An 11,741-nucleotide genomic window follows, 5' to 3' on the forward strand; every position below is an offset into this window, starting at 1 on the left:
AAACTATAAGTATAGTGGGCTAATTAGAAATTGTGTTGGTGAAGGGTTTTTCATTTGTTGAGCCAATGTTTGTTGCTACGTCTCCACATCCCCTGCCCTTACACACATTAATGAATATATAGAAGGAATAAGTATTAACCTTTGATATTAATCACGTTAGACCTTAGGCTAAGTAAATTCTTTCCTTAACTAAAACCCACTACACCCTCACCCTGTAGGAATGTAACTTTATTTGGGTGGCGTCTGTTTTGAGAATAATCAGCCCTGGAGAAATAAGTGTCCTGATTGACTGACCACTGTCACAAGGAGAGGGTCGTAAATTGTCAGCAGGCCCCCCTGGCCAGAAGATGATGTAACACCCCTAAGACCTCTATATACATTTGTGTGAAGCACCTGACTTTAATAAAAGTCAGGACTGCTGTCCCCACGTGACTTTTGTATAACATCTCAGTGTATAAAAACAGACTCTGGAAAATAAAGAATTGGGATCAGTTTCTCGAAATACTGGTCTCCCCATGTCGCTCTCTCTCTCACTCTGGTTGAGTCTCCATCTGGAGCGCGGAACCCACCATGCTTACTAATTATGCCTGGGCTTCTAAGATCCGACCGGGGAGGCCTCAGTGTCTCCTCTCCTTCGGGAGAACGGAAGGACGCCTGCGGCCTACGTAAGTGGTGCAAACTTCTTGTCTTGAAGTTTTATTGGTCTCCCGTGTAAACCAAGCTACTCAGCCTCTTTTCTCCACTGAATTTTCCTACTGAGCTATCCTCATTCTATTACTCTTTATATCCTTAATTAACGTTTAATTAAGCTATCGTATCCTGATCCTCGCCTACGCCGTCTCTCCTTTGAATACCCTGGATCAGCCGGGGCTGGTCCCCGGCAGGGATATTAACAGTCCTGTGTAATAGAACTGCTCAGAAGAATACGAGTCCTTATAACTGAGAACTTATAACTGAGCTTGGCACAAAATAAATCTACAATAAACTTTAGCTGTTGTTATTTCATTATTACCACCACTACCTAAGAGTTCCGTAGTCACTCCACAGATTTACATTATGTCTGGTTATTACTGTTATACACAGGAAATAATTTTAATAAACTTATAGATACATTGGGGCTTCCCTCATAGCTCAGTTGGTAAAGAATCTGCCTGCAATGAAAGAGATCTGGGTTCGATCCCTTGGTCGGGAAGATCCCCTGGAGAAGGAAATGGCAATCCATTCCAGTATTCTTGCCTGGAGAATCCCATGGACAGAGGAGCCTAGCAGGCTACAGTCCACGGGGTTGCAAGAGTCAGACTGGACTTAGCAACGAAACCACCAAACCACCGCCATAGATACATTTAGATAATGATCTAGGAAAAAAACCAATTTTCATGAGCTATGGTAACATACAGTATTTCACTCAAAAGTATGCACAGTTTAAAAGATAGTCTCTGAGGGGGTTTGAAATATTCCCTTGTTAACTCTGATACTGCAACTACTGAACGAATGCCCTTGGCAAAAATACAAAGGACAAAGAAAGGACAAGGCTTTATAAGAATTTATGCCCCTGATTAAAAAAAACCAAAACATTTCATCCATTCATCTATAAAATGCTCTCTCCATTTAGCATAATGCAATGAATCCTGAAATTTCCTGCTTTGGTCAGAAACCAATGTGGAAGCGTCTTTTGAGTGAAGCCTTCATCCAGAGCTGGTCAAGGCTGAGGAAGGCAGGAAAACGTCTGCCCCCAGGGGCTTTCACTCATGCTCAGGAGCCACTAAGAATCTCCGCTAACCTAACAGCCCAAAGCTAACATACGGGTCTCACCTCAACATAAACGTGTCCATTCTCTGCCACAGAGAAGACCCCCTGGGAGGGCACGAGAAAGAGGTCAGTGTTGTACAGCTCCATGTTGAAGGTGACGTTCCTGTTGGGTTCGTCCTGGAAGGTACGGGGATTCCCTACCTGTCGCAGGCTACAATTAAACTGGAGAAAAGAAGAAAACAGATGGAAACATATCACAGTCAAATGAAGCATGTAGCTTTAGAAGCTTTAGCCTTTAACATCTGATTTTATTTTCCAATGGTCCCTGACTAAAGCCAACCAAAAAGACAACAATCTCTACAAACTACCTCCTACAAACAAATACATACCACCACAATTTCAAGTCGGCTGAAGAAGGAAGTGTCCCCTTCATCCATGTCTCCTGGAAATCCATTATCACCAGACTCTAAATCTTCATAACCATCTGGCCAACCACTACTATCCCCAGAGGGTGGAATCTGAATCACAATCTAAAAGGCAAGGAAAGCACAGTGTTATGAAAACACCCAATCACATACTTTGGTTCCACCTCACATAAACACCCATGTAATAAATTCTGAGGTGAACTGAAAATCTGACTTAATTAAAAAAAAAAAACTCCAAGTTTTTTTTTTAGGATTTTATCCTCAAAGAAATGAAAAAGAAGAAGCCCAATGCATAATAAATTAAGATTTAAAATAAAATGTGTATTTCAAATAGTGTGAAAACACCAGACACTGAAATGGGGTTGGGTGGGGTTTTCAACAGGCCCACCTGTACTGTAGTGGGTGGGGGAGTTTCTCCTTAGGGGCCTTTATACTGAAAACTCTAAGAAACACTGATTTGGCTAATCCAAGGAGTTCTGGTAAGTTGTGTCTATCGAGATTTGATAGGGACTTCCCTGGTGATCCAGTGGCTTAAGACTGAGCTCCCAATGCAAGGGGCCTGTGTTTCATCCCTGGTCAGGGAACCATATTCCACATGCTGCCACTAAGAATTTGTATGCCAAGGTCCCACACAGCCAAAAAAAAAAAAAGATTTGGTAAAGTTTGGTTTGAGTCAGAAGCAAAGAACCTGATGTTCACTATTGAACCATTCTTTCCTTACCCTTCTCCTATATGTGTCCATCTCCCCCACTATCTCCTGTATGAGGTATAGATGCAGGAAAGAACAACAAGTTCTATGCCATGAAAACCTATCTTAACACTGGTAGAAGGTTAGTTCTATGTAAGATGAAAAAATTCACCCAGGAATTAGGACTCCTTAACTCCTAATTTATTTGCATACATGGGATAGTTACAATTTTTGTTTGATTTTATGCTCCACCTCCTTAGATTTTGAATATGTTGTAAAATGAAAATAGATATTAAGTCTGAAAACTACTACAAACAATTATAACTAGAAGAAATGGTTAAAATAGCCACTGAGAGGAGAGCAGAACGGGAAAGAAATGAAGGAAAATTGCCTCTCTATTCTTTTCCAGGTCCTCAAAGAAATTAGTGATGCAACTGAAGCAAGTTAGGTTATTACTTACCCTATAATAATTTTTTTTAAAAAGAAGAAGAAGCAATATACTTTTCTCTGCTGAGGTAGATGGCACTTTTTTTTTTTTTTTTAACTTAACCAGTTATCATGGCCTCTTATTGGCATTAATTCAAATCAAAGTTTAAAATTCCAGGGCTTCCCTGGTGTCTCAGTGGTAAAGAATCCACCTGCCAATGTAGGAGACATAGGTTTGATCCCTGATCTGGGAAGATCCTGCTTGCCTCAGAGCAACCAAGCCCATGAGCCATAACTACTGAGCCTGTGCTCTAGAGCTGGGAGCTGCAACTACCGAGCCCACATGCTGCAACTGCTGAAGCCCATGTGCCCTAGAGCCCGAGTTGCACAGCAAGAGACGCCCTGCAATGAGAAGCCTGTGCACTGCAGCTAGAGAAAGCCCGCACCGCAACATAGACCCAGCACAGCCAAAAATATATAGAAATATTTTTAAAAGAGTTTAAAATTCCAAAATCACGTATACCAGTAATATATGACACTCATTACATCTGGAAAAACTGGATAATTGCAAGAAAATGAGTGTTGGAATTGGCAGAAGAGTGTTCATCACAGAAGTCAAAGGTTAATAAATAATTTCAGTAACAAAGCGGAGTAGCTGCTCCAGCCTAGGGCTGGGGGAAGATCAGTGGATGAGAGGTCGGGAAGCTGGATTCAGTCCTGGCTCTACCACTAACTCGTCTCTCAAATCCAAACAAGTCTCGTAACTCCCTGGAGTTCAATTTCCTCACCTGTGAAATGAGGACGCTGAATGAGATCATCTTAGGGTTCTTTCCAGCTCAAACATTCTAAAATTGTCTGAGGAACAATAAACTTGGCTCACAGGAGAGTCAGTCCCTACATGAGCCATGCTGACCAGAAAGCCAGTCTCCTCCCTGGCTGGGTCCTATCTGTGGACCAGGAGTGGAATAAACAGAGTAGTCGGGGCCTCCCCAGCCCATGCCGAAGCTGGGTAGGCCCTGACCACAGACACACACACACGCGTCAAAGCTGGACGTGGGGATCTTGGAGCCCTGTTTCTATCATCAAAAGTACAACTCAAATTGCAAAATTATCACTTTAAAATCCTTTTGAAATTTCATGTTCAAATTCTTTTAATGTTCACTGTGTAGTATCCGCCTCTACACAAACAGATTTAATCTGAAAAGATTAAGGTGAACTTCCAAGAATGATGTCTGGAAAGTGAAGGGTAGCTACTGCAATGACTATCATTGGGGAATCTGGGTAACTTCGAAAGTAGGAGATGTTCTTCAATTTAGGGTCTTTCCTAAGGATGGAGAGAGATTTAATAATTTCTCAAAGGACCTTTTCAGACTTCTCTCTTTTGGTTCTTTTGTTCATGAGGGAAGGAAAAGTTCTCCTACTTCTAGACATGCCTCAGATGAGGCCATGGATCTCAGATGAACCATGGATCTGGTTAGCTCAGTTGTACAGAGGTGCTCATTCATAGCCTTGGAGTTTGTCCTCATGTGAACCAGGCCATCTGAGCCTGCAGCTTAGCCAGAAAAAGCCATAAGCACCTTGCCAGTGAACGCTTTGCCACCAGGAGATGGAAGGAAGGGTGGGAAAGATCATCACAAATGTTCCAGCCGAGAAAACAGGGCCTCCCAACTCCGACACACTCACCAACAAAACAAAAGTGTTCAGGGTCAGAGTACATCCCATTTTGTTGAGAACCAACACTGGGCTTCATTCAAGTCTGGGGTACATGGCCCTCCTCACTTTCATAGAAATCTTAAGACTAATTTTAAGGTAACACCCAGCAAGGCTCAGGCAAAGGGAAAGCTTTGTCCTGGAGAACACTCACGGAGTTGTAGTAAACCACACCATCAGGGGCTGCTCGCCGGAGCCGAGTCCCACAGCCATTCAGGGGAGACTCCAAAATGAAGTGGGTGTCATTTGTCTTGGCCTTGCAGGTGGGATCCAACAAGGTGAGCTCCATCCCAGAGTAGCCGCTGGCCTGAAACAACCACCACCAAAGACATAAAGAGGGGTCCACAGACCATTCTACAGCACGCAGTTCACACATTTTGCCTGGTCTTCCAAATAAAGGTCACTGGAAGCCTGCACTCCCTCTCCCCCCTTACCTCCTTTCAGCCTACCATCTCTCAACAGCCCCAGATTTGTGTTTGTTGGCCTTGGAAATTCAATAGCAAAATATTGACACGCAAGGATCTGGAACCCCCCCTCACTGAGAACAACAGGAACCGGGTGAGACTCACAGCCAAGGGGAAGTGAGCCCATCCAACTGAGAAAACAGTATCAAATCTCCAGAGTTCAAAAGTGAAAGAGCTGGAAATAACTCACACAGACTGAGGTGAGATGGACAGCGAGGTAACCTCCCATTCTCTCCTTTAAGAAACTGCACCAACCTGAAAAGAATCTTTGTCTACAGCCACAGTCATCTTCTCATTGTCACACTTGACGGACAGGGCAACATCTGTGCTGCCCTGCACCTCCTCTGGCTCTCTGGGATCAGGGAACAGGATGCCAGGGATGACAGGGTCCTTTGGCCGAGGGATCCCATCTTCTCCCCCTTCCTTCCGGCCTCTCCTGGAGATGTCGGGGAAGGGAAAAGGGAAACCTCCATTTCGGCTTCCCCCTCCCCGAATGGGTGGGTTGTCCAGGGCAGGCAGAGTACCAGGGCCCAGCAGGATCCGTAGCTCAGGAGGGACGGTATGGACCTCCTCATCTCTCATCTCCTCTGATGGTAAGAGAAGAAGGCAGAACATCATCAGTGTTTGATGCCAGGTCACAATCATTATCATGAAAGGTGAGAATAGGAGGAATGAGCACAGAATGGGCATATGTAAAATTATCCCTAATGAGCAATGTATAAAGGAGATGTGAAGTCTGTCTCGAAGCCCAAATTCTAGTCCTGATGTTCTTTCTAACTGGTCTGGCAGCTTTGGGTAAGTAGCTTACTTCTCTGTGCTTTGGTTTCCCAATTTTTTTAAAATAAGAGGTTGAATTAGATCAGTGGTTCTCAACTTTGGCTACACACTGAAATCACTCTGGGAGCTTAAAAAAAAGCATCCCTATGCCCAGGCTGTACCCCAGCCCAATTAAGAACTGAACTCTCTTTAAATCATTATGTTTTAAAGCTCCCCATGTGACTCCAATGTGCAGCCAAGATTAAAAACTGCTGGATTAGATGATTTCTAAGGCCCTTCAAGCTATAAAAAAATCTACTCTTTGAATAAGTTATGTGGGATGATATTATTCCATTCAAATGCCAATGAAATACTTTCCTTGAATCTAGAGATTCTTTAGGACAGTATCTAAAGATTTCTTGAAACAATACTGCTATTTTGAAATTATTTTGCTACCTCCCATTTCACTGCTAAATTCTAACAGATATCTAGGTACCTTTTAGAACCTAGTCCCCCAACAAAAAGAAAAAGCTGCTTAGCTTCAATTATCCCTTCAAAGTCAACTGATATATACTTGAGGTTAATCTATCCTGCAATGGGAGTTGGAAAAGATGACAGTAGACCTTAGCTCTCCTTCAATACCATTTTTTTTTAAAGGATGGCACAGTTAGTTGTATGGGTCCAAAAGAAGTAAGAGGTTTGGAGGTTTTTAATTTGTTAACAAAAAACCTTCACAACCACCCTGTGAGATGGGTCCTACTGTTTCCCTCATATGGCTGAGGAGGAATCAGAGGCTCAGAAGTTAAGCAACTTCCAAAAACAGTGATCAAATATCAGGGCTGGGACTTGAACCTGGACTCCCAACCTTCATTCTACCAACCCTGCACTCAGTTGTAGTACCATGCAATGAGCAAGAGATCTAGGGATCAGAAAACCTGGGGTTCGAGTCTTAGTAGCTATAAGACTCTGGAGAACCTCAAAGAACTTATTAAGCCTCTGCTTTCTCCTCCATCTAAGTGGGGTAATAACGCCTATATTCCCTCTGGGTGAGGATGAGAAAGCACAAGTATGAGTCCTCGTGACTTCCTATGAGATCTGGCCTGACCTAAGACTTCTCTCCTGCTGTCCCAACCCCTCTGTATCTCAGCCCAAAGTGATCACTAAGCTCCTCTGAGAAAAGAACCCAGACTAATTTATCCTTAATATATGCAGAGAGAAAGTGATTTATAACAAAGTTTTCTGATATGCAATTGACTCTATGTTAGTAAAAAGTCTGTATTCAAGATAGTTTCACCAAAATAATCTAGCACAATTCTACATAACTTTAAGCTTTACAGTAAAAAGTAGTCAAATGAATTGTTAAAATTTGCAACAGAAAAACAGCACCATATGAGTTGAAATGAAAGTTCTTCATTGGAAAGCACATTTGGGGGGGGTATTTTTTATACAAACAATAACAAAAAAATCATACTTACCATTGCTTTCAAGCCGAAGATGGAATCTATTAGCCATAGGAGCCACTGTGTATGATGTTACTGGACTATAGCCATTGTCCAAAGCCCACTTGACCAGACTCTCCTGGGTTGAAGGAATGTCATCTCTTTTTGATTTGGTCATTATCATAGATCTTTCACTTTCTTTCCCAAAGCCAATACTATTAGGAGCCTGAAGATAATAATAAAATTTCACTCATGAGTCTATAAAATTAAACAGTACCTTAATACCTGAAACAAATAGATTCTCTATTGTGTATGAGCAAACTATTTATTCTTTTGATCCCTACTTTCCTTGGGCTGAGAATACTGATGTGAAAACTTGTAACAGAAGATTAAAGAAATATCTATTCATGCTGACTGGTCACATCATTTGGGTTGCTTATGTTGATACAAATAATCATTTTTGTCATTAGTGGATAATCTAATTATCATAAGCATGATTAGCACGTCACTAGAGTTAATGTTTAAGTTAACACACATCAAATATGATACAAAACTTTTATTATTTTTATTTAAAATTATATATACAGTATTCAGAAATGTGTATTCTATATTATCCGAACATGCCTGTGTTCTGCTTTCTATGTTGTTGTTGTTGTTATTTCTATGTTGATGCTATGTCGCATCCAACCCTTTTGCAATACCCGCCAGGCTCCTCTGTCCAGGGGATTTTCCTAGCAAGAATACTGAAGTGGGTTGCTATTTCCTTCTCCAGGGGATCTCCCCCACCCAGGGATCGAACCTGCATCTCCTGCATTGGCAGGTAGGTTCTTTACTGCTGAGCCACCAACGAACCCCCTAATTCCTATATCCTAGATTTAAATGAAAGAAGGCACAGCCTAGTTACTTCACTGTGGAGACTATCCTCTTTGCAAACTATGAATGACACAAGGTGAAACAACCAATGTCGGTATTTCACTTATAACTTATGATCAATTTAGCAATCCTGTAACTATAGACACTTGCCAGTTCTATTAATGGAATATGGTTAGATTTTATGGTCTAAAATATTAAATTAAGCCACCATGCCTCTAAGTACCAATACTTTTATCCCACAATACAAATAACTCTTAAAATTAACTTTCATTTGGTAGTCAGTTAAAAATTAAAACTGAGTGATAAGAATCTTTCCAGGAAAGAATATTGAAGGACTCTGAGTACTAAGAACATGGAAGGTAAATTTCACATTACACTTTGATCCTACTGCAGTGCTCTCCTCAGATGGGGAGGGAAGCTGAATGCTGCAGGGAGCACCCAAAGGGAAGTCACCACATTTTCAACATCTGTTCCTACAGGGCTGGAAGGCCCTTCTAGCAAGTGGATTATGCCATTTCATGTCGTATAAAAATCACTTTAATTTCCATGCCCAATTATTTTCTTCTGCATAGATGCAGCATTTTTCCTAAATTCCCCATTTGTTTCCCATTCTCTTTGCCCTTAACATGACTAAATATTAATCCTTTCCCATTATAAAACCATAGAAGATTCGCAGTCTCTGCGTTCTCTTGGCCTCTCTGGTTGTGGGATACTGGCTGAGGACACGCATTTTCAATTCAAAGCTGAAAGAACCTCACCCAGTATATTTTCCTACTACCCGAAGTGCTCATCAGAGTAGCAAGTCACAATAATGCACGCGAAGGGACCAGAAAGAGCTGTAACCAAGTTCTGTAGCCATTAGCAAAAAAAAAAAAACACCTCAGTTCCACAGATTTGGATTATTCTGCTCTTACTGGGATTCAGAAAACATTCCTTAAGGAAAGGGAAAGAAGAAAGAGGAGAGGGAGAGGAGGAGGACGGAAGGAAACTAAAATGAAGTAAAGAAGGATCCAATTAGTTCTTAGACCTTTTTACTCATTGAGTCAACAGCAGTTTTTTCAGCACAGCTCCTTCCGGGCTTTCAAGGCAGCCTGTCGTTTTGATTGGCTGGAGTTGCAACACTGGCCTAAACAATACTGTTTGGCCTCATCTGCCCTAGTCTTTCATGTTGTTGGACAGCTGAGAAAATACTGTATTTCCAGAATACTGTCATCGTAACTGCCACCTGTTCTTTTTGTAGCAATATGGAATGAGTTGTTTACACCTTTCCACATGAACACTAGAAGCTGTCAGCACAACTCATATTGATTACACCTCAGGATTTACAAGGCTAGAAATCTATCTATGCATTTGTAAAGCAGCAAGGTTTGGGACAATGGCAGGCAAGTTGGTTCCCAGCAATGAATGGGTTTCTTATCCTGTATTTCTGGGAGTTCCCAGGCTCCCAAGGCCTCGGTATAGCTACTCCATTAGGGAGTATTCAAGGAGGTCTCAAATACCACCGCCATCTTTCCCAGCCACATCTTCACGAAGGACAATGAGTTAAGTAGAGTCTGAGTACCTTTCCCTCTCCCCACCATCCACACACCTGCATCAAAACTGCTGGTATCTGGGAGGGCAGGGGCTGGAGGAAAAGTCAGGCAGAGGGTGCAGTCCATACTCCCAATGGGATTAAAAAACATCTCTTCTAAGAATAAACTCACTATTTGCAAACTTGAAGCCCTGAGGCCCTATGAAATCATACAACAGAAAATTTCTAACAAGTTATCTCCATCTATTTTATGTTTTGGAGTCTTTTCCAAAATGTGATTATGCATGGTCCATAAGGGCCCCGAATTAAAAGCCAGAGCTGGGCATGATGATGTAATGTGGACACTTGTAGTAATCCCATCTGGCCCAGCACAACCCTCTGTGCCTCTTTGGACCATCCTGTCTTTTAGAGGGTTCATTCTGCCCACGTCGTATCACACACACACATACATACCCGACCTATGTTTAATGGTGCTTTTCTTTAAATTTCCCCATCAAGTTCCACACAATTCCTTTAGTAAACATTTGTCATTATCTTCACTTTGTTAATTGTCCCTACAAACTCTTAAAGAATTGCTAATAGAAGGAAGATAGAAACCTACTCCCTACCACCATCTTTTATGGCAGGCACTGTGCTAAGTGCTTAATATATGTTTTCTTATTTAATTCTTCTCCAAAATATAAGGAGTAGGCATTACTATTCTTTTCTAGAGAAGAGGAACCCGAGGCTCACAGAAGTTTACTAGTACATGTAGCTGAGAACTCACCATGTGCAGGCGTATGCTGACTGCTTTAGATGAAATACCCAGGGCACACTTAACAAATATTTGTTGAATGAATGAATGGACTCTGCTAAACCTCATAAGAACTCTCAAGGTGAGTATTATCATTGTATCCATTTCACAGGTAAGGAAACAGACTCAAAGTTCAATGAAATTGCCCAGGATCAACTGAGATAATAGCAATTGGAAATAGGATTTGAATCCAGACCCGGCTGGCCTCAAAGCCAGCATTCTCCCCACTCCACCTTTTTATTAGCAGGTAACTTTCCCTCCCAGCACAGTCAGAACTCACATCTGAGACAGGAGTTAAGAAATCACAAAGCATGAAACTGATTGGGAGAATAGAAAGGAACATCATGAAACATTACCTAATTGTTTAGTAATGTTGTCATGCATTGTCCAAAATTGGCCTGGAACAGGAGTACAGCCAAGGAGAGCAATATAAACAGATCTTGCACTGAGATGAACAATCTCTTTTTCTAGCCTCTCTGATTCATAGGAGAAGTGGGGACCTTCAGAGTGAACTCCAGGACTGCCCTGGACCAGGCACACATGCTCAGGGAGAGAAAGAGCCATCGAAGGGTCAGGGCCAAGAGAACATTTACACAAGAACTCCAGCAGGGAATTAAAATGTACCGTATGTTTCTGCCTTTCAAAGCATGATTCCCTTTCCTGTTTTTGTTATTCTGAAATTAAAAACATTTGGCTGGTGTGCCAGGCAGCAAAGGCTGCAAACAGCCCAGGTCACCAACACTGCTCATGCCATGCCAGGGAAAGCATTCACAACAGCTCTGACTTCAGAAAATCACTGCTGGGCTTTGTGCTCAATACCAAATTGATGTATCACCACTACACATGATGGTTTATTGGGATCCCCTAAAAGTTAAAAAAAAAAAAAA

At 41.9% G+C, this 11,741-nt stretch overlaps 1 protein-coding gene across 3 annotated transcripts in view; it reads right to left on the reverse strand.

The window, feature by feature from the left end:
• Positions 1 to 11,741, reverse strand: part of TGFBR3 (transforming growth factor, beta receptor III) — a 210,077-nt gene that overhangs the window by 32,577 nt on the left and 165,759 nt on the right. For all 3 annotated transcript variants that reach the window (XM_010860427.1, XM_010860425.1, XM_010860426.1), the window contains 5 exons: positions 7,694 to 7,883; positions 5,718 to 6,049; positions 5,153 to 5,305; positions 2,139 to 2,279; positions 1,813 to 1,971 (listed from right to left, as the gene is read on the reverse strand). In XM_010860427.1, coding sequence (XP_010858729.1) covers positions 1,813 to 1,971; positions 2,139 to 2,279; positions 5,153 to 5,305; positions 5,718 to 6,049; positions 7,694 to 7,883 — 975 coding nt within the window. The remainder of the gene's footprint in view (positions 1 to 1,812; positions 1,972 to 2,138; positions 2,280 to 5,152; positions 5,306 to 5,717; positions 6,050 to 7,693; positions 7,884 to 11,741) is intronic.

Source organism: Bison bison, unplaced genomic scaffold (genome assembly GCF_000754665.1).
Source record: "Bison bison bison isolate TAMUID 2011002044 unplaced genomic scaffold, Bison_UMD1.0 scf7180017864466, whole genome shotgun sequence".
NCBI lineage: Eukaryota > Metazoa > Chordata > Mammalia > Artiodactyla > Bovidae > Bison > Bison bison.